General features: G+C 37.1%; 1 protein-coding gene across 2 annotated transcripts; it reads right to left on the reverse strand.

The window, feature by feature from the left end:
- Window positions 1–5,666: 5,666 nt before the first annotated feature.
- Window positions 5,667–12,334, reverse strand: LOC131180761 (lupeol synthase-like). Of its 2 annotated transcripts, none has more exons than XM_058148380.1 (19): window positions 12,118–12,334; window positions 11,757–11,982; window positions 9,998–10,183; window positions 9,820–9,909; window positions 9,503–9,700; window positions 9,151–9,235; window positions 8,851–9,017; window positions 8,539–8,727; window positions 8,331–8,444; window positions 8,004–8,123; window positions 7,782–7,904; window positions 7,573–7,671; window positions 7,378–7,434; window positions 7,217–7,263; window positions 6,975–7,118; window positions 6,712–6,889; window positions 6,550–6,630; window positions 6,350–6,433; window positions 5,667–6,078 (listed from the first exon to the last, which is right to left on the reverse strand). In XM_058148380.1, exons 2-19 carry the CDS (start codon window positions 11,955–11,957, stop codon window positions 5,956–5,958), a joined length of 2,286 nt encoding a protein of 761 aa, XP_058004363.1. In that variant the 5' UTR covers window positions 11,958–11,982; window positions 12,118–12,334; the 3' UTR covers window positions 5,667–5,955. The 2 variants fall into 2 exon arrangements, with proteins under 2 accessions (XP_058004363.1, XP_058004366.1); XM_058148383.1 differs by having other exon boundaries at window positions 5,937–6,078; window positions 6,534–6,630; window positions 12,118–12,333.
- Between the last annotated feature and the right edge of the window lie 11,593 nt (window positions 12,335–23,927).

The raw sequence follows: 23,927 nt of genomic DNA on the forward strand, positions 1-23,927 counted from the left end.
GGAAATCAGTCCACTGTCATTGAAACAAATATAACAATATTTCCTCTTATTATATTTATTTGTCACAAAGTTAAACGGGACAAAGTACAAATATTATTATATTTCTTTCTCCTTGAGGAAATTTCACACTCTATTATTAGACTTATATGTAACTTGCCTGATTTCTGTTAGATCTTAGAGTTAAATGGCCTTAAATGAAAAGTTTTTGAATTATTTGAATCAAAATTATGTTTAAATTTAGCTTATTTGGAGTTTGAGAAAAAAATTAAGGGGCTTAATTAAACTTATTTCTACTAAAATTCACATACATTGAGTAAAAATGGTCACTAAGAATTGAGAGAAGACCTACTTTTGGGTTTGATAGTTGTAGCTTTGATAATCTTGTGGGAAGGAGAAGAAAATGGAAAAAAAAAAAAAAAAAAAAACTTAATTGTCTGCTAGAATTTTGGTGGAAAGAAATTTGGGTCTACTACAGATGCACTAAGGGGAATTGTAAATTGCATATGTACCCTCAAAATTTTTTAAAATTTTAGAGGCAGTACACTTGTGGTCGTACGATAAGCCCTATCAATGACTTTTAATTTTGTAACATCTAAGTTATTTTTGGCATTATAAGAATTTAAATTGAAATTAATTATACTGAAAAATTTTACCTAACATTATTGAATACAAATGGTTGCATTTGAGGTATATGAAATACGTCAATTTTCTTTTTTTTATCCCTATTTAAATAAAAAAAGGCACATTTGTCACTAAAATAATTTATATTCTTATTGTTAATCATTTGTAACGCCCTCACCATAGGTAATCCGTACATTTTACTGTTCCGATGACTAATGTCTATTCGGACAATCAAAATGCCTGGAACTACACTTAAACTATAATGAGGAGGAATAAACTGATGGAATAAATGTTAAGAAAATATATAAAAATTTAGAGAAAAATAAAATAAAATTTAGAGAATTCAGTAATTTGTATAAAAATAATAAAAGTGACCTGATATGCATTATGAAGGGCATTTTGATCATTTCACCCTAAAGGTGAATTTTGACCTAAATGTTAAAATAAAAATTTAGAGAATAAAATAATTAATACAAATTAAAAATTATGAATTTGAATTAGAGAAATGAGAAGAGAAAGAAGAAGAAAAGAAAAGAAAAGAAAAGAAAAGAAAAGAAAGGAAAAGAAAAGAAAAAGGTTTATGAAAATTAAAATAAATTAAGTACACATAAATATATAAATATATATAGCATAAGAAGACAAAACCCCACCAACTCACTTCTTCTTCTTCTTCTTCTCTTTCTCCTTGTGCCATCCACCCTTGTGCCCCCTCTCCACCATTTTTGTCAAGGTTTCAAGCTTGATTTCCCAAGCTTCCACACACCTAAACCCATAGTCCCCTTCATTAAAAATACTCCTCATACCCTAAGAAAGCTATAGATACCCATAAAGAAGAGAAAAGTTGAAGTTTAGGAAACTTGAAGTTGGGTCACCACAAAGGTTAGTGTTTTAAACTTTTAATCCCTACTTTAAGCATGAATATCATGCTAAATCAAGTGAAAATGTGCATAAAATAAAAAGAAAATCTTGAGAAAAGAACCCTTGAATTTTTGGCAGCCATGGAACTTGAAGTTGTTGCTTTTAAGTGATGAAAAATGGTTCCATGAGAATGTGTGATGAGTTAAAATGTTTGGGAGTTTGATTGTATAGTGTTTGTGTAAATTTGAAACTTTGAAAACTAGGGTTTGTGTAAATGCTTAAAATTGACCTATTGAGTTGAGATTATTACTTATAGAAGTGTATTGTATGCAAATGGAAGTAAGGAAGTTAGAGGAATTGAGATATTGGGAGTGTTTGATTTTCTGCAGGTTGGGACATAAGGAGTCCAATCCCTTTATTGAACCATAACTGAAAATATGTGACTCCAATTGATATGAGGCTAATTGGAAGTGAAATTAGACTCAAAATAGCCCATTTTTTATGCAGACACCATGCCCAAATTTTATCAAAATTATGACCAATTCTCTGTCCAAACCCCAATGACCAAACACTGAAATCCAGAAAATGACCAAATAAACAGTACGTGTTCATTTGGTCATAACTCTCTTTATACTGGTCCAAATGACCTAAAATTTATATCAATGGAAAGCTTAGACATAGGGCTACACTTTTTATGAAGACCACTTGACCCAGTTTTGTTTTTAACCAAGTCAAATTGTTAGCACAAGTTTGGTCACTAAAACTGCTAACCCAGAAATTGACCAAAATACTGTTCCTTTTGTATGCTTGACCAGTTTTGGCAAAAATGCCATAACTTGGTCTCCAAAGTTGCAAATTGAGTGAAACCAGTGCCAAAAGTTTTATAAGACATAACTTAACAATTTTTTTGACCAAGCTCTAAAACCCATTGCATCCTAGGGAAAATATTAGCGAAAATTAGGAATTGAAATCTGAAAAATGTTAAGTTGAACCCAGAATGCCATTTGATATCCGTGTGTTTATTTGGCCATAACTCTCACTAGGAAATTCCATTTAAGATGTGCCAATATGATATGGAAACATGATACTTAGGGTTAAAATATTGATTCAGACACCTTTGCCAAATTCAAAGTGTAAAGACCCTAAAAAGAGGGTTAAACATACTACCCTGAAGTTTGACTATTGCCTTTATAAGATTAAGAGTCTAGGTTAATACATTGACCATAACTCACTATGCCAAGCTTGAAAAATTATGAAATTGTACCTGGGAGTCCCTAAGACATAGAGGAACATATCTTGTGAAGGAACCTAAGTCTAAAAATGACTATAAAATGATCAAATGACTGGTCAAATTTTATTGACTAGAAATTATTAATTCTAGACAGCTTAGAGGCAAAGGGACCAATTATAGTATTTTGATAATAACTTGAGTTCTATAACCCCGAATTGAGTGATTCAAAAGTTGAAATTCAAGTTTAAACATAGAGGAGCAATTGTTATGAAGGAAGTGTGACCAAATAGACATCCTAACCTAGCCAAATTTCTTGATAAAAATAATACATCAAAATGAACCTAAAGAAAGGTTCATGGAAAAAATGCTATACATGGTAATTAAAAATACTCATAAGGCTAATTAAATATTAAAAATGATATGAATATGTAAATTGGGACTAATGTCCTATTAATATAAAATTAATGGTACCACTGAACAGTATTAGAAAATAGTAAAAGTGAATAGTGCTAAAATAATTAAAAATGTTTAATTGACCATAGTATACTTAGACTTTTTTATTTAGTTTGGATAAATTTGTATACTAATTAGGGACTACAGATAGCAGTACTACCTACTGAAAAAATTATGAACTGACAATATATGTCTGGTATGACAGTTCTATAGGATTTATGCCTACTTACTGACCATTGTGCCTACTTTATTTCTAGCTTTACAAGCCTGATAGCGAATATCGTGCCCGACAGCTGGCCACGTGCCTGACAGATGTATACAAGGTAGACATATGGTTGTCTAACCCGTATACTCCCGTGCATCCAGCTTTTATAAATTGTTATAAGTTTCTTGGACATTGATAATAATTAATTAATACTGAATACACAATAAGTAAATGGAAAAGATCCCAATAATTATTATTATTATTATTTTCAAAGTGCACTAAAAATGTAAAAGACCTAGAAATTATGAATTGCAATTATTATTTCAATTGTTAAATTATTGTTATTATAAAATATGCACCACTAAGCATTATGCTTAGCGCGTTGGTTTTTCATTGTGTAGGTACTGGATATCAGTCCCAGCAGCCGCAGCAGCAGCAGAAGTAGTGCTCACACAGAGACCGATCAGATCTGCCAGTGTTTACTAGTCACCTCTACAGTTGTATTTTGGTAGGACCCATGTATAAAGTAGTATTTTGGTTCATTATGTTTAGTCATGATGTAATTACTAGTTTATGATATATTTCATTTTGGACTTGTAATTAAACTTGAGATTGAAATGAAAACTTGTAATTTATTATCTATGAATTTCCATATGAATGCAATAGATGATACTTCATTTTGAGATCTCATAAATAGTTGTGAATGATATGATAAAAGAGAATATGATATGAAAATGTGTGAGATGACTATGAATATGTTAACAAGTGATTAGTGGAACCCGTCAGATGCTAATAAAACAGGGGAGGCTCTGTCCGGGTCTCCATAGAAATAAGTTATAAAAAAAAAAAAATTTCTACACATGGATTACTACTTTTAAATAATATTAAAAGTTTATAATAGATATGATAAAACAAGATAGAGTGCTCCGGCACCGAATGTAACACTTCTTACTCGGCTATACAGTAAACGGGTAAGAAGCATCACATCCTTATTGAATAAGGCATAAGAGTAGTCGTAGGCTACAAATATGGGATGAAGATAGTGATCATGGGATTATATATTAATTAGTGTATATAATTATTATTGATTAAATTAATTGTGGCCTAAGTGTGGCTATGGAAATAGGGGTTGCCTAAACTAACTAGCATGTCCTTTATGTTAGCAATTATGATACCACTTGTTAGCAAAATCAAAATTGATAGTGTTTTTGTGTAAACTAATTGTAAGTAAGAGTTGGATTGTGGGCGTACCAAGGATGCGCATAATCCTATTTGTAAGTGTATTTACGCCAGTCTGACTTTTAATTGGACCAATTGGTGAGAAATAAAGAATTAAATTTTCTCTTGAATTCTTTGATTTTATTGGGATGTGCTTTGTCAAGATCTTTACTTGATCAACTTAAAAAGTTTGAGAACTGAAACTTGACTGTTAAGAAATTAAAAGATCGCTTATACATGAAAGAGCAAATATTGTGCTTAAAAAGTAAACGCTGAGCATTGTTGATTACTTTGGAAAGTAAATATGTGCAGAAAATATAAAATTTATGCTTGATTGAAAAAATTAACTATTGAGAAAATATAAATATGTGCAACAAATGTAAATAAGAGTTTTGAGAAATTAAAATACTAATTTGCTTAAAAATGTACTTGTAGAAAATTGTTAACTTGTTTGAAATTAAAGAGCTGATTTGCAGAAACTAGAATATGAACAGAAAATTATAAATTTTATTGAAAACTGAAAAGATTAATTATAAGGATATAAATATTTGCAGGGGAAAAGTAAATGATTGCTTGAATTAAAAATAAAATACTAAAATTGAAAATGAGACGAGACCAAAATGTAAAATACTACTTAAAATATAAAGAGATTATTAAACTAGAAAAAAATTGAGTGTCAAGATTATTATTGTGTCCTCCTAAATGAAGCCTAACACATCGATTTATAAAAAAATATTTACTTGATGGTCAAGTTTGGTGGTTATCACTTTCACCACCACTTACACTTTCTTCTCACCATTACCCCACTATCCATAACCACTCATAATTGCTTGTAACTATCCATAACTCCCACAACTAACACCTATTAAATTTTTTGTCAATTTACTTATACGGATAATTATTTAATTAGTTTGACTGTTCATTTTTTTGTCAATTTGAGTTACGTAAGTTACATTAAATTGATAATTTAATTTAATATTTCAAATCTATTAATTATATAGGATTCAAAAATATTAAAATTAAATTGTGATATAAACGGATAAATACATGGAAAGGAAGGAGGTGATTCACACATTCATATCCATAAACATTCACTTTATTTGCATAGCCTTCCACTTCATCTCCATAGACATTTCCATACCCTTCACATGTATAATATAATACAACAAGGTTAGGCACACATTCTTAGATACAAAGGTCTTTGTCTAATCACACATTCCAAGATATACAAATAATTATTTAATCATCCTAATTCAGGTGCTTAACTTTCTATTTCTCTGGATACATGAATATAGTTTATTTTATCTTAATTATTAATTATAGTAATTATTTAGAAAAATCTTACATTGGCCAACACTTCAGACTTGATTTAGATATTTTTGGAAGGCAAAGGAACGTGGCGGAGGTATTCTGCCAGAGCCCACATGGGAAAAATATTCCTATATGCCGAGTAGTGTGACATACAATTCCTCATGAACACTCCCATTATTTCCTGCCATAAATTCATAAGCATGTCAATAGTAAACGTTTGAATATGAAGAAAAAGTAAACTGTAATTTACTAACACATGTTGTGGTTCTTCTCTTTCTCTAATCTTTACCTTTGCTTATTTAATATAATGTCCAATTGAAATCCTATTTCATTTTAAATCTCCATCTATTAAAATACACTCTAAAAGGAAAAAAGGGTTAAGATGGAAATGCAACAATGTTTGATTGTATACCATACACGTATATATATGTTCAAATCAATGAGATATATACCTGTTGTGGATAATCACCAAGTTCTGTCTGAGAATTGATTAACAACATTGCAGCGCGATGTAGAGGTGTAGGGTCTCTTTGGGCCTATCATATATGTACATGAAAATATAGAATTTACTCTCTGAGTTTGAATTGTGGGATAAAAACAATCCAGGAAGAGATTGGATATTAGATGTCGAGTTACAAGTATAAGCTGACACCTGTCCGCCATGAATCAAACCCATCATAGCCAGGGCAGTCTGTACCAAATTTGATCGGCTACCCTCAAGAGGAGTATATACCTGTAACAAAGTATACGCATGGTTGGTGAAGAAATAATCAAAGGAAGCACCTAATTTTAAGTACAAGCCAAAGGGGCTTACCTTCTTTGGGCAGGAAAGGTAACTTTCCCCCCATCCACCATCATCTCTTTGTGATTTAAGAAGAAAATCAACACCTTTACGAATAGCAGCACAATTGTTGTAAGTCTTGCCAGCAGCAGCTAACCCTCCAAGCCCAAACCATGTGCCATAAAGGAAGCATATTCCCCAATTTCCATACCTGTGGTAATCCTTGTTATATATATAACTGATTTCTGCATATATTTTGGGTTTACAACCAGCAATCATTAGTAGATTAATCATACCATGAACCATCAGGCTTTTGTATGTCTTCGAGGAATTGCACAGCATTTACGATGAACGTTTCGATCTCTTTCTTCATTTGCTCAGGATATAACTTCTCGAATAGAACTAAGGCCTGGATTGATGACGAAGTACACTCCACATACCTGGATAACTATTTTACGTCATCTAGGAACTCACATAATCTAGACATTCTAAAGAAAAACTTTGCATGCTATAGAAGGAAATGATGCAAGAATCTCACTCGTGCTCAATTACAAGGTCTTCAAGAAACTCCACAGGATTGAGCCACTAATTAAAAAGGGGAAATGTAATTAAAATCATTGAAAACTTTGGAGGAATGATATATGTAAAAGATTTTCAATTCACTTCTTTAAGATTAGTTCACCATCTTGAATTAGTTACCTCCAACCATAATCTTGCTCCTGCTGGTTCCCAGGCTGATAAACCACCATTTTTACTCTACAATATTTTACAAAATTTAGCTGATTGTTAATTTCTTTCTAAGAACCATGCATGAGGAAGAAGCAAACACAAGGAAATACTTTATGAGGTTAATAAGATATGAACAAGCACTGTATTATTGCGACTAATCCATACCTGAAGAGAAAGTAAGACATTGACAGAATCGTACAGCTTCTTAGGTTCTATTTTCTCACCAACAACTTGCGCGGGCATCATAGAGAAAAGCAGACAACACTATGAAACATATAGGAGAACTTAATGATGAACTTCGCCAAATATTATCATGATGTTTAAATTCTGAATTTGTTTGAAATATAGTTTAAACTTTAAACAGAATTAACTACCTTCATACTTTCTGCAGTGCAATCGGAAACTTGCCATCCATGATCTTTATCGGAGAAAGTCCATGATCCTTTGGATATATGACGAAACATACTTTTGAAGTCACCAGGAGGATTCTCGGTGACCTTCCAAATTTTAAGTCAGAACAGAAAAGAGAGACTGAAATTATAATTTACGTCTTGATACTACAAAGGAAGAACAGTTAAGGACATAAACTTGGAAACCTGAGAATTCTTTATAAAGTTGTGTCCTTCCTTAAGTGTAGGCCCTATTTCATCAGAAAGGTTGCTAGCAATCAAACCTTGGAGGACAAGACTTGTATCCCATACTTGACTGCCAAAACTCTGCAGATAAATTCATCACTTTATCCTTTTTGTATGCTATTTGTTACTTAATAATCAAGTGCTTTGAAGACAACTATTAGGCACAAAGGGAGTTTAAATACGTAGATGTACAAACAATACTATGAAAAGAATCGTCCATTTTCAATTAGTAATGAAACAAGAATTTCAGAATCTCTAGCACTATTATGCAGAGAAGTGTCTACCAACCTGCATCTTTATTCCATCTTCTCCAACCCATACATAATCTGCTACCCTAGCAAGATGCTTCTTAAAAGCATCCCCATTGGGATCTTCAACCCAACAAGCAAGCATACATAGTGGCTGTTCCAGTTGAGTCAGCACAAAAATCTCTAGAATAGAAAAAAAATTTATCACTTCATCTGTATAATTTTTTTTTTTTGGGTCCTTATTTTACCTTTTCCACACATCCAATGGTAATGTATCGACTGTTTTCATCTTCATAATGAATGTGATCCATCGTTACTTTGAGAGCCTTTTCTCTCAATTTGTTGAAGGGCCAACGAGTGAAGAGGGGCTCACCAAATGTGTAAAGAGCATCCCACATCAATATTTGTATCAAAGTGTGGGGGTAGTGATTATCTTCCTGCAATAACATTTTCATTGATGACACTCCTTATCTGAACACAAAATAAAGTTTCACAGGATAGAAAAATGCTTCAAAATTTTACAGACCACTGTGTGAAGATCAAAATGAATGTCAATTCACCTTTGCACATAAATGGCGCACACTCTTCCACTTGATTTCGTGATAAGGTTCATTATATATTTCTTCTCTTATTTGTAAAATAAGAGGTGTGATTGGACCAACAAACCTCTTACCATACAAGTACGACATAGGCATGTAAGTGAGTCGACAGTAGCAAAACATTTTTGCTGCATTTATGTAATAAATGATGATTAGAATGTGAGACGCATAAGCACACATGAATTCAAACTATGCAGCTAAATTCAGAAGAGGGATGGCCCAAACAATTGGAAAGATGGATGGGAAAAATAAATTGCAAACCTGGATGCATGGGAAAAATAGTAGGAAAGACCCAAAACTCTGGGGGCATAGGGTTGCTTCCATCCCACTCATAAACACCAAGTATCTGAAATTTCAATCAATTAGAACCAGAGTTAACAAATAAAAGCAATCTGAAAAGAATCTAGCGGACTAATTTCAGGTAAATTATAACAATGGTCAGTAAAACAAAATTATAATTCAATGATGAAATTGTGAGACATTTGAGTTTTGTGAAGACAATAAAATCATTGTGAATTAGTGACCATTATTATAGTAGACCCAAAAATTCTACAAAGAAATTATTCCTTGGAGATTGGAAATTGATGTAAATATGTTATAAATATAAGCGTACTGATAGCCATGTCTTTCCCCATGAGCTTATGGCAGTCGCACCACCATGATCAAGAATCCATTTTCGCCCTCTTTCACAAGCATTATCCCTTCCACCATCACGTCCTTGGCCAAGTATGCGCATACATATATAGTTAAGAACTGTACAGAACATCGTGCTGTGACCTTCAATGTGTAATCCCCACCCACCATCTTCATTCTACTATTACCATTTCCCAAAATCAGAATTCAGAACAAGAAATGAAGAAAAGGCTAACTCTTAATTATCAAAAATATGAGTTCTTTTACACAATTAATTGTTAAACAGCAGCATCACACCTGATGACAGTATATGTAACGTAGGATCTCTTTGCGATGCTCCGCAGAGAACACAGTATTAAGATGGCCTGTAATATACAGAGAGAAAACCTGCATTTGGGAGAGAGGGATGTTGAGAAATTGCATGAACATTTGGAGCAAAGCTTTGTCTAGAAGCAGAAAATAGAGAAAGAATTACCAGGGGAGGAAAATAGAACATCGGGCCTGCATTTTCTGCGCACCAGTGGCCATCGCTAGCCTGCAAGGCTGAGAACAAGTGGACACTCCTCCTTAATGCGGCAGTGGCAGTTTCAGATGTAATTTCCTCACCGTCCTGAATCTTTACTTGAGGAATTGTTTGTTTGAACTTTTTCTCTCTCAGAAACTGCGTTCCAAGCCAAGTGCTTTCAGTAACTAGAACGATAATCCAATATCTTTGGAGGAAACTTAAGTTCAAACAAGTTAAGTTTTTTTTTTTTTTTTTTTTTTTTTTTCAGAGTAAAATAAAGTTTTATAAAATAAGACTTTTTTTAGTTTTTAAATTTTTGTAACAGTGTTTTTTTATAAAATTAGAGAAGTTTTTTTTTAAAGTATATGGTCTTGTTTGATTCAATTTTTTCATTTACTGAGAGTGAATTTAAAGTAATTTATAAGATTAAATTAATTTAAACTTATAAGTATTTGATATTTTAAGTAATTATATATTTGATTAGATTAATTATAAATAATTGATAAAGAGTTGATTTATTTGATAAAAAATACTTATAAAAATATTTATTATTAAAATAATTAAAAAAATATTAAATGAGATTTATAATAAAATTTTAAAACTCAAATAAGTATAATAAAGTAAAAAATTTTATCAAATTAATATATAAATATTAAAATAAAAAGATAAGTCTCTCTTACTTTTTTTTTTTATGTTTAACTCGTAAATTCAACTTATAAATATAAAAATAGTTATAAACAAACAAGTTAACTCATATTTAGAGTTTATAAACTAACATAAACGCCTTTTATTTGGTCTAACTCATAAAAATTAATTCATAAGCATCTAATACTTATAAGCTAATTTGAATTTATAAGTATTTAAAATTTTAAATAATTACATATTTGATTAAATGCTAATAAGTGATTGATAAATAATTAATGTGTTTAATAAAAAATAACTTATAAGTATATTTATTATTAAAATAATTAAAAAATATATAAAATGAGATTTATTATTGAAATTTTAAAAATTAAATAAAAATAATATACTAAAATATTTGATCAAATTAATTTATAAATATAGAACTTATAAATGTCAAAACAAAAAATTAAGTTATCAATTTATTTTTTTTAATTTATAAACTCAATTTATATGTTTAAAAATTATTATAAATATATAAATTAACTTATTTTTAAAGCTTATAAAATAAACTCCCTCTAAATAAGTATAAACGGAAAGAAATTACATCTCTATGAGTTGAAATAAAATATCAATTAAATAAGATAAATTTTTACAATTCCTTGTAAATTGGAGTTTTCTAATGAAATTACTTTCAACCATACAAGGCCTTAAAGAGAAATTGAACTTCTTAATTTTTTTTAAATAAATCCAGAAATTTTACTTAAAAAAAAAAGAAATTTATAAAAAATTTGATATTTTCGTTAAATTAATTTAAATAAAAAATTAAAAATAACTAAATTAAACATTCATCAGATGAAATTGAATATTTCACTTTTTATTTATCAAATTTCAATAAATAATATATATATATAAGTAATACTAGCCTAAAAACAGGTTAAAATGTGTGTTAACTGATACATGCTATAATTAAGTAACTGAGCAAGTTTAACAATTTATAAGCATCCAAATATATATATATATATTAAGAGGTAATTGAGCAAGTTTTGTAAAGAGATGGAGAAAGAGGAGTTGAGTATGTAGTGGGACGTTTATTATATATACGTACCTGGAATTGCCAAAGGAGGTCAGAGCTACACCTGACCTGGAATCGATTTTTCCAGAAATTTTCACGGGCAGCCTCAACCTCAGCTCGCTCTTCAGGGAAGCCACCGTCAGGATCGAACTCCCATATTTGCCTTCCAAGAAAATTATTTGTGCTGTACTCGTAAGGATCATTGCCTCCTGCTGCTATCTTTAGCCTCCACATTGGTAGCTTATCTTCTTCTATATCACTAGTTTCGATTGTGGTTGATAATTAATAATGGAAAAACTTCAAGATGGTAAGGAAAAAAAGTAAAAGGTTTAATGGAATTAAATCTATGGGGGAGAGAGAGATGAAACAATGAAAATTATAAGATATAAGTTACCTTCAAGTTGGCAACCTTATACTCCTTATACGAAAACACAATAGAACACGCAAGAATATTTACATCTCAAAAAGTTTCTCCTTTCTTTGTCTGGAGCGTAAAATCACTAGAAAAAATAAGGATTGCAACTTCAGGATATGTTTTTCAAGCTTTAGATAGGTATTTATAATGTTTGAATATCCACTGTTATTAGGGTTGAGTTCAAGTCTAAATAAAATTAGAAATTAGAAGCTAAAATCTAATTACAAAGTTTAAAAAAAAACGATATATATATATATATATATATATATATATATATATATATATATATATATATATATATATATATATATATTTCAAGTCTACCATAGCTATAAAAGCAGGTGCAGAGTGCCCCAAGAAAGAGTTAGGAGGTAAATTCATGACACATTATTTGTGTAGTTTATTTGTGGTGAGTAGTGGTTGAGTAATTAATGAGTTAGCGTGTTTGGAAAAAATAATTACTATTTGTCATTTTTTTTATTGTTGATTATTTGTAAGCTTTTGTTTAATTATTTTAAATTATATATATATTTTTTATTTAACAGCTAACTTTATTAATAAGTGTAATCTACTTTTAGTGATTGTAAATGGGTTTATCCCAAAAATAAATTGTAACACCCTAAAATTTTAAATTTTATTATTTTATAAGTATTATTGATATTTTAATTTTATTTAAATTTTAAGAAATTATTTGAGATTTTTCAGATTTTAGAAACCGGGTTCGATTTTCCGAAAATATAAACTTTGATGATTTTTAAAAATTAATTTAAAGACCACGTGGCAAAATTAAAAATATATTTGGAGTCTATAAATTTTTCTGAGTTTTCTAGAATTTTTTTCAGAATTTTTGGACCTCGTTTTCTGTTCCAAGGAAGAGCAAAAATTTAAAATTTTGTATTCTGAATCGGACCGGTCGAATCGGACCGGCCTTTTCTTTTTCTTCATTCTTCTCCCCGCGCGCGTCCCGACCCTCCTCTCTTCCTCTCCCGTTTTCTCTCTCCTCCCTCCTCCGCTTACCGCGCCGCCACCTCCCCTGCCACCCCAGCCCGCCGGCACCCGTCCCAGCTCACCGGCAGCCGCCTGGAACGCCGGAAAACGGCGCCCGAAGCGACACGACGCGCAAGCGCGTCGCTTCGTCTTCCCGGCCAAAATCCGGCTACCAATCGGACCGGGTCTTGTGTCTAAATCCATCTACTCGTCGAGAGCTTTCCATAGACACCAAGAACACCGAAATTTATCGAGCGGTTTGTCCAATTTTTGCCTGGAAAGTTTTAGCTCATTTTGACTTTTGGGGCTAGATTTCTCCAAACCGTAAACCCCACGAGAAAACCGAGAGTACCAGAGCGCTCCACTCGTCGAGAGCTTCGCGGGGATATAAATTTTGAATTTTTCCGACACCGTTTTTCGGTGGGTCCCACGGAACTTCGCAGTGTTTTTTCGAGCATTTAATGAGCTTAGAAAATTTCGTAAAATTTATGTACTAACCCCCATGTTATGGGCTTCGTGTAGGTATCTTCAATTAGCAGAAATTCGATAGTTGTCCAGGTCTGTGAATTTCCGGCCAGACAGACCGGTTATCGGAAAAAGTCTCCAAATTGAATCGATGTTTTGGCTACCCCACCATTGTCAAATGTTTCGAGCGCGTTCCGGGAGTCGGAACCGGCAAAGGTAAAGCCGAACCTTGCTTTTTCATAATTTTCTAGTGCTTAAATAGGATTAAAAATTCATAAAATATTCGTGGTAGCTCAGAAAATTGTGATTCTTTTTGCAATAGCCTAGTAATATTGCTAAGGACCGCAGGGCAAAGTTTTAGAATTTTTAAAGCTTGTTTGGGCAGTTTTTACAAAAAGATCAATTATAAGGACTAAATTGAAATTTTACATATTATGATGGATGACTGATTTGATGGGCCCAGGAGGGGCTGTGTGATATGATTGAGTTGTGGATATATGAGTTGCGAATATAGAAGTGTGTTTTGAGCCCTTTTGCAGGTTGGGTAGGTCCTAGGTATAGGGGAGACTCTGCCGGATTTTCGGTACGACTTAGGACGTATTTGGTCTTTTCTTGATTTGTATTGAGTCAAATTTATTAAATGATTGTAATGTAATTGTCAGGTGAGCCGGGACAGCCTTCTTCCTCCACCCAGCCGCCACAGTGACCGTTGTCAAGTCTGTGAGTAAAATATTAATTTTAATTGTAATTTCGATATTATTATATGTGCAGGCATGCCCATGCATCACCTATATGTATGTATCTATGTAGTTAAACTCTAGGCACGTTTTATGTTGCATTCAAAACTGTGAAAGTGCCATGTATGTTGTTGTGGTAATTTGGAGCAGTGTGCGTGCGTTGGCGTGCGTGTGATGTGGTGTGGACTATGGATAGGACGGGTAGACACGGCTTGAGATCTTCGTTGGGACCCCGATTTGGTTATTAAGTGGAAGTCCAAGCTGAGTTCTTCGCTGGCACAGGTTGGATTTAAGAGAGCTGTATAGGGGATCAGCTCCCATATATATTATGATTGATATTACTGGGTGCGTGAGTGCTCCAAATTATCTTTTTGATGTTATGATGTGAAATTATTGCTGATGTTGCATTTCACTCTACAGAGTGCATTAGTTTTAGATAGTTATAGAGATTATGGCTAAAATTGATATTTTACTCTCTGAGTCGAACGCTCACTCCTGTTCAATATTTTTTTCAGGCTACAGGAGGATTTTATTGTGGTTAACCTGCTTTTCTCCTTCGCAGGTTGTTTATCAATATTTGTGTAATTTTATTTACTCCTAGAATTTTCGCATGTGTTAGAAGTATTTATTTGATTTTGGTTTGTAATATTATTATCATGTTGGACCTGTAGACGCATAATTTTATGCATGTTTGATGAGTTGGATGAGGGAGCTGAACTCCCATTTATCTTTGTGCTGATATGAGTATGTGGAGGGTGAGCTGAGCTCCCCAGTTGATTATTTATTGTGTTTACAAGTCGGGTGAGTCAAAAACTCCCCGTTGGAAGGTCCATTTTATGGCTGGACTCTGTCCGGTTGATTTCTTGAAATTGGGCCCAATGGGCCTTTGAGTTGGGTTGAGGAACAGTTAGGCTTACTACGGGCCTCGGGGGCTTTAGGCTGGCCCAGGTCCTAGTGCCGGTCCGGCCCATAGGTTGGGTCGTGACAATTGTGGTATCAGAGCTTAGGCTCCAGATTCATAGGGAAAAACTATCTAAGTGTTGGGAAGAGTCTACTAGGAGTCACATGCGGAAAATAGGGTCCACATTCGTCTTGCATTGTCATCTTTACTTCTAGTTTCTGCTTCATATATTGTGTGTAAATATGAGTCTATAAAGCTGTGTAACCTGTTGTTTTGAATTTTGTGGGCTAATACTGCTGAATTTCAGGAAAATGCGTAGAAGCAGGAGAGCTGCCACTGCACCAGAACCAGATGTGCCTGACGAGGTGTCAGCACAGGATGAGGCGCCTACCCCGAAGAGGTGGGGTAGGAGGCCTAGAGATGCTCAAGTAGAAGAGCAGCTGCCAACAGTTCAGGATCAGTCTTTCATGGCACAGGGTATGGGACCCCATGGCAGCTACTCTAGCTGGGTTGCAGAGAACCATCGACATGATGGCACAATATATGGTCCACCCTCTACAGCAGCAGCAGTCCACCGCACCAAGAGGGGAACCTTACAAACAGATAATCAATTTCAAGAAGTTGGTGCCTGATACTTATGACGTGTCAGACGATACATATCGGTTTTTGAATTCCTGCAGACAGGCAGGAACAGAATTGCAGTTGACTGATAGAAGACTTATAGAGTGTATGCAGCATGTCATGGGGCCTATGCTTAGACAATGGATGAATGATTACATATCACCTCGGATGGAGGGTTTGTCGTGGACTCAGTTTGTGGAACTGTTCATCAACCGGTTTGTACCAGAAAGTTTCAGAGACCAAAAGCAGTGGGCCTTTGAGGCCTTAAGACAGAATGGCAGGTCTGTAGATGAATATACTACAGAATTTCTAGAATTGAGCAGGTATGCCCCTACAGCGGTAGCTACAGAAACTATGAAGGTGAAGAGATTCCTAAAGGAGCTTGACAGGAGGTATGCAAACCTGGTCATGATGTCTGATCAGTCGTTTGATGTGGTAGTTGATCGAGCCAGACAGATAGAGATTAGCTATGCTGCGGATGACAGCGGAAGAGCAAAGAAAAATAGAGCAGAGGGTTCTTCAGGTGTTCCCTATATGGGTGCTCCAGATAGTGGTGGCCAGAGTTATTTCAAAGGAAGAAGTAGGAACAAGAGGAGTGGTTTTAGACACAAATCCCAAGGGTTTAGACTAGGGTACGGATCCAGCAGTGGTCAAAGTTCAGAATACAGCAGTTCTGGATCTTGTTCAGGATCCTCCTTGGCACCTTGTGCACAGTGTGGAAGAGGACATTCAGGACCTTGTATGATGGGTTCAGGAGTATGCTTCAGGTGTGGCCAACCAGGTCACTTTGCTAGGGAATGCCCCATGTTCAGCGAGCCACAGATGGGGTCACAGGGTTCTGTTGCAAATGTTCCTCGTCAGTTGTATCCGGGTGCTTCCAGCATGGCAGTGATCGATTCGATGGCTGGGCGGGCGAGACAAGCGGGGCGTGGATTTGGAGGCGGTCAGAGGTAGAAGTCGATGTCGAGTTACGCCACTCTGGGTAGGGGTCAAGCTCGGGTTTTCACCCTGACTCATCAGGATGCTCAGGCTTCAAATGCAGTTGTGGCAGGTATTCTTCTGGTCTGTTCCTATGAGGCTTGTGTTTTAATAGATTCGGGTGCTACGCACTCATTTGTCTCCCCTGTGTTTGCCATGAGGTTGGGTAGAAACCTTACAACTTTAGAATGCCCTTTGTCAGTAGCTACCCCACTTAGTGACAACATAGATGTAGATATGGTTTTTCCGGGTAGCCCAGTAGTGGTAGATGGAAAGATCCTCCTAGCAGACTTGGTTCCTCTACCAGTGATAGATTTTGATGTAATTTTAGGGATGGATTGGTTGGCAACTCATTATGCCACTTTAGACTGCAGGAACAAAAAGGTGCATTTCCACATACCTGGTGTGGAAGAGTTTAGCTTTGATGGTGACAGGAGCGTTGCTCCATATAATTTGGTGTCAGCAATTAGTGCTAGAAAAATGTTGACGCGTGGATGTCAAGGATATTTGGCATTGGTGAGAGACACATCTGTAGAAGGGGTTAACATGGAGAATGTTCCTGTTGTCAGAGATTTCATGGATGTCTTCCCTGAGGAGCTTCCAGGGTTGCCACCAGGAAGGGAAATAGAGTTCTGCATTGATATTGTGCTAGGTACAAACCCCATATCAATGCCGCCTTACAGGATGGCACCAGCAGAATTGAAAGAGTTAAAGGAGCAACTACAAGAGCTTTTGGACAAGGGTTTCATACGTCCGAGCACTTCACCCTGGGGTGCTCCTGTGCTATTTGTAAAAAAGAAAGATGGGTCATTGAGGTTGTGTATTGACTATAGACAACTGAACAAGGTGACTGTGAAGAACAAGTATCCGCTTCTTCGGATCGATGACCTGTTTGATCAGCTCCAAGGGGCTAGATTCTTTTCCAAGATAGACCTACGATCAGGCTACCATCAGTTGAGAATCAGGAATGAGGACGTGTCCAAAACGGCATTCAGGACAAGATATGGTCATTATAAGTTCTTGGTGATGTCTTTTGGACTCACTAATACACCAGCAGCCTTCATGGACTTTATGAACAGGGTGTTCAAGCCATTTTTGGACCGTTTTGTCATCGTATTCATAGATGACATTTTGGTATACTCTTGGACCGAGGAAGAGCACGTGTGGCATTTGAGGATGGTGTTGCAGATTTTAAGGGAGCACCAGCTATATGCCAAATTTTCAAAATGTGAATTTTGGCTAGAAAGCATCTCCTTCTTGGGACACGTGGTTTCTAGTGAAGGTATTCAAGTGGATCCCAAGAAAATTGAAGCTGTAATTGATTGGCTTAGGCCTACAACAGTCACTGAGGTGCGAAGTTTTCTGGGTCTGGCTGGCTACTATAGGCGATTTGTGCAAGATTTTCTCAGGATAGCGGCTCCCCTAACTAAGTTAACGCAGAAGAATGTTCCATTTATTTGGACAAATGACTGTGAGAAGAGTTTTCAGAAGCTTAAGGAGTGTCTAACCACTGCCCCTGTGTTGACACTACCTATGAGTGGTGAAGGATACACTGTGTACTGTGACGCCTCCAGAGTTGGCCTAGGGTGTGTGTTGATGCAGAATGAAAAAGTAGTGGCTTATGCTTCAAGGCAGCTGAAGAGGCATGAGCAAAATTACCCCACCCATGATTTGGAAATGGCGGCTGTAGTCTTTGCACTAAAAATCTGGAGACACTACCTGTATGGTGAAGTGTGCAAGATATACACCGACCACAAGAGTTTGAAGTACATCTTCCAACAGAGGGATTTAAACTTGAGACAGAGGAGATGGATGGAGCTTCTGAAAGACTATGATTGCACCATCCAGTACCACCCTGGGAAGGATAATGTAGTGGCAGATGCTTTGAGCAGAAAATCTTCTGGCAGTTTGGCGCATATTTCAGCAGAGAAGAGACCGTTGATTCAGGAAGTACATGAGTTGATGGATCAAGGTTTAATCCTAGATCTTTCAGATGAGGGGGTATTGTTGGCTCATTTTTTAGTGAGGCTAGACTTGCGAGACAGAGTTAGAGTTTCCCAGCACAGAGACCAACAATTGATGAAGATCATAGAAAGAGTACAGCAAGGTGAAGGTGGTGAGTTTGGATTTGCCAATGATGGCACCCTAGTGCAAGGTTCTAGGATATGTGTGCCCGATGTGGACAATCTCAGAGATGAAATCATGCGAGAGGCACACTATACACTGTATAGTGTCCACCTAGGTTCCACCAAGATGTACCATGATGTGAAAGATAGCTATTGGTGGAATGGCATGAAGAGAGACATAGCAGACTTTGTGTCCAAGTGCTTGACTTGTCAGAAGGTGAAGTTTGAACACCAGAGACCGTCAGGGAAGTTGCAAGAGCTCCCTATCCCAGAATGGAAGTGGGAAATGATTACTATGGATTTTGTGATTGGGTTGCCTCATACCACGCAAGGGTATGATTCGATATGGGTAATTGTAGACCGCCTAACCAAATCAGCTCACTTCTTGCCTGTGAAGACTACATATTCTGTTGCACAGTACACCCGACTCTATATTCGAGAAATCGTCAGATTGCATGTGTAACACCCCAAAATTTTAAATTTTATGAGCATTTTTGGTATTTTAATTTTATTTAAATTTTAGGAATTTTTTTTAGATTTTTCGGATTTTAAAAATCGGGTTCGATTTTTCAAAAATATAAACTTTGATGATTTTTAAAAATTAATTTAAAGACCACGTGGCAAAACTAAAAATATATTTGGAGTCCACGTATTTTTCTGAGTTTTCTGGAATTTTTTCGGAATTTTTGGACCTCGTTTTCGGTCCCGAGGCAGAGTAAAAATTTAAAATTTTGTATTTCGAATCGAACCGGCAGAATCGAACCGGACCGGATCGGACAGGCTCCCTCCCCTTTTTCTTCCTCCCGCGCGCGTCTCCTCCCCCTTCTCTCTTTCTCCCATTTTCTCTCTCCTCCCGCCCTAGCCCGCCGGCCAGCCACCTCCCCCTGCCACCCCAGCCGACCGGCGCCGCCTCCCAGCCTCCCCAGCCAGCCTGCCGCCGCCCCAAACGGCCGGAAAACGCTCACGAACTCCCCTCCCTCGCGCGCGACATTTCGACTTCCCGGCCAAAATTCGGCCTATCCGGCCACAAATTGGACCGAGTCTTGTGTCTAAAATCATCTACTCGTCGAGAGCTTGCCATAGACACCAAGAACACCGAAATCCATCGAGCGGTTTGTCCAATTTTTGCCCGGGAAGTTTTAGCCCATTTTGACTTTCGGGCTAGATTTCTCGCAAACCGTGAATCCCACGAGAAAACCGAGAGTACCAGAGCGCTCCACTCGTCAAGAGCTTCGCGGCGACATAAATTTCGAATTTTTCTGACACCATTTTTCTGTGGGTCCCACGGAATTTCACAGTGTTTTTTCGAGCATTAAATGAGCTTAGAAAATTCTGAAAAATTTATGTACTAACCCCCATGCTGTGGGCTTCGTGTAGGTATCCTCAATTCGCGGAAATTCGACAGTTGACCGGGTCTGCAAAATTCCGCATGCACTGCACGTTCTGGAAAAGTCTCCGAATTGCACCGAGGTTTTGGCTACCCCCCCATTGTCAGACGACCCGAGCGCGTCCCCGAAGTCGGAATCGGCAAAGGTAAACCCGAACCTTGTTTTTACCTAATTTTCTAGTGCTTAAATAGGATTAAAAATCCATAAAATATTAGTGGTAGCTTAGAAAATTATGATTCTTTTTGCAATCGCTTAGTAATATTGCTAAGGACCGCGGGGCAAAGTTTTAGAATTTTTAGAGCTGATTTGGGCAGTTTTTGCAAAAATGATCAATTATAAGGACTAAATTGAAATTTTACATATTGTGATGGATGATTGATTTGATGGGCCCAGGAGGGGCTGTGTGATGGGATTGAGTTGTGGACATATGGATTGTGAATATAGAAGTGTGTTTTGAGCCCTTTTGCAGGTTGGGTAGGTCCTAGGTATAAGGGAGACTCTACGGGATTTTCAGCACGACTTAGGACGTATTGGTCTTTTTCTTTGTCTGTATTGAGTCAAATTTATTAAATGATTGTAATAAAATTGTCGTGTGAGCCGATGCCTTTCTTCCTCCGCTCACCGCCGGTGACCATCACAAGTCTGTGAGTAAAATATTAATTTTAATTGTAATTTCGATATTATTATATGTTCAAGCATGCCCATGCATCACTTATATGCATATATTTATGTAGTTAAACTCTAGGCACGATTTATGTTGCATTCATAACTGTTAGCGTGCCATGGATGTTGTTGTGGTAATTTGGAGCAGTGTGCGTGCGTTGGCGTGCGTGTGATGTGGTGTGGACTATGGATAGGACGGGTAGACACGGCTTGAGATCTTCGCTGGGACCCGGTCCTTCGGGGTAGACACGGCTTGAGTTCTTCGCTGGGACCCCGATTTGGTTATTAAGTGGAAGTCCGAGCTGAGTTCTTCGCTGGCACCAGGTTGGATTTAAGAGAGCTGTATAGGGGATCAGCTCCCATATATTATGATTGATGTTACAGGGTGCGTGAGTGCTCCAAATTACCTTTTTGATGTTATGATGTGAAAATGTTGTTGATGTTGCATTTCACTCTACAGGGTGCATTAGTTTTAGATAGTTATAGAGATTATGGTTATAATTGATATTTTACTCTCTGAGTCGAACGCTCACTCCTGTTCAAAATTTTTCCAGGCCACAGGAGGATATTTTTGAGGTTAACCTGCTTTCTCCCTCGCAGGTCGATTACTAATGTTTGTATAAACTTGTTAAATCTTAGAATTTCCGCATGTGTTAGAAATGTTTATTTGATTTGGGTCTGTAAACTAAATTATTATTTTGGACCTGTAAACTTAATATTCTATGCATGTTTGATGGATTGGATGAGGGAGCTGAGCTCCCATTTATTTTTATGCTGATGAGTATGTGGAGGGTGAGCTAAGCTCCCCAATTGAGTATTTATTGTGTTTACAGGTCGGGTGAGTCGAAAACTCCCCGTTGGAAAGTCCATTTTATGGTCGGACTCTGTCCGTTTGGTTTCTTGAAATTGGGCCCAAATGGGCCTTAGAATTGGGTAAATGAACAGTTAGGCTTACTACGAGCCTCGGGGGCTTTAGGCTGGCCCAGGTCCTAGTGCCGGTCCGGCCCATAGGTTGGGTCGTGACAAATGTGGTATTAGAGCTTAGGCTCCAGATTCTTAGGGAAAAATTGTCTAAGTGTTGGGAAGAGTCCACTAGGAGTCACATGCGGAAAAATAGGGTCCACATTCGTCTTGCATTGTCATCTTTGCTTCTAGTTTCTGCTTCATATAATTATTTATAAGTATGAGTCTATAGAGCTGTGTAACATGCTGTTTTGAATTTTGTGGGCTAATGCTGCTGAATTTCAGGAAAATGCGTAGAAGGTGAGAGCCGCCATCGCACTGAACTGCATGTGCTCGACGAGGTGTCGGCACAGGATGAGGCGCCTGCCCCGAGGAGGCGGGGTAGGAGGCCTAGAGCTGCTCAAGTAGAAGAGCAGCTACCACCAGTTCAGGATCAGTCTTTTGTGGCACAGGGTCCCATGGACCCCATGGCAGCTACTCTAGCAGGATTGCAGAGAACCATCGACATGATGGCGCAATATATGGTTCACCCTCCACAGCAGCAGCAGTCCACCTCACCAAGAGGAGAACCTTACAAACAGATCATAAATTTTAAGAAATTGGTGCCTGGTACTTATGATGTGTCAGACGATGCATATCGATTTTTGGATTCCTGTAGACAGGCAGGAACAGAATTGCAGTTGACTGATAGAAGACTAATAGAGTGTATACAGCATGTCATGGGGCCTATGCCTAGACAATGGATGAATGACTACGTGTTACCTCGGATGGAGGGTTTGTTGTGGACTCAGTTTGTGGAACTGTTCATCAATCGGTTTGTGCTAGAAAGCTTCAGAGATCAGAAGCAGTGGGCCTTTGAGGCCTTAAGACAGAATGGCAGGTCTGTAGATGAATATGCTACAGAATTTCTGGAATTGAGCAGATATGCCCCTACAGCAGTAGCTACAGAAACTATGAAGGTGAAAAGATTCCTAAAGGGGCTTGACAGAAGGTATGCGAACCTGGCCATGATGTCTGATCAGTCTTTTGATGTGGTGGTTGATCGAGCCAGACAGATTGAGATTAGCTATGCTGTGGATGACAGCGGAAGAGCAAAGAAAAACAGAGCAGAGGGTTCTACCGGTGTTCCCCAAATGGGTACTCCAGACAGTGGTGGCCAGAGTAATTACAGAGGAAAAAGTAGGAACAAGAAGAGTGGTTTTAGACACAAACCTCGAGGGTTCAGACCTGGATACGGATCCAAAGAAGGGTCACGCTCAGTGGTACGAGTTCCTGGTGCAGTTCAGGATCTTCCTTAGCACCTTGTGCACAGTGTGGAAGAGGACATTCAGGACCTTGTTTGATGGGTTCAAGAGTATGCTTCAGGTGTGGCCAACCAGGTCACTTTGCTAGGGAATGCCCCATGTTCAGCGAGCCACAGATGGGGTCACAGGGTTTTGTTGCGAATGTTCCTCGTCAGTTGTATCCGGGTGCTTCCAGCATGGCAGGTAGTCAGTTCAGTGGCCAACAGGGCCGAGGACAAGGGGTACGTGGATTTGGAGGCAGATCAGGAGGTAGAAGTCAGTATCAGGGTTCTGCCACTCAGGGTAGGGGTCAAGCTTGGGTTTTCACCCTGACCCACCAGGATGCTCATGCTTCAAATGCAGTTGTGGCTGGTATTCTTCTGGTCTGTTCCTATGAGGCTCGTGTTTTGATAGATCCGGGTGCTACGCACTCATTTGTCTCCCCTGTGTTTGCCATGAGGTTGGGTAGAAACCCTACAACCTTAGAATGTCCTTTATTGGTAGCTACCCCACTTAGTGACAACATAGATGTAGATATGGTTTTTCCGGGTAGCCCAGTAGTAGTGGATGGAAAGATCCTCGCAGCAGACTTGGTTCCTCTACCAGTGATTGATTTTGATGTAATTTTGGGAATGGACTGGTTGGCAACTCATTATGCCACCTTAGACTGCAGGAAC

This window comes from Hevea brasiliensis, chromosome 1 (genome assembly GCF_030052815.1).
Source record: "Hevea brasiliensis isolate MT/VB/25A 57/8 chromosome 1, ASM3005281v1, whole genome shotgun sequence".
Taxonomy (NCBI): Eukaryota; Viridiplantae; Streptophyta; class Magnoliopsida; order Malpighiales; family Euphorbiaceae; genus Hevea; species Hevea brasiliensis.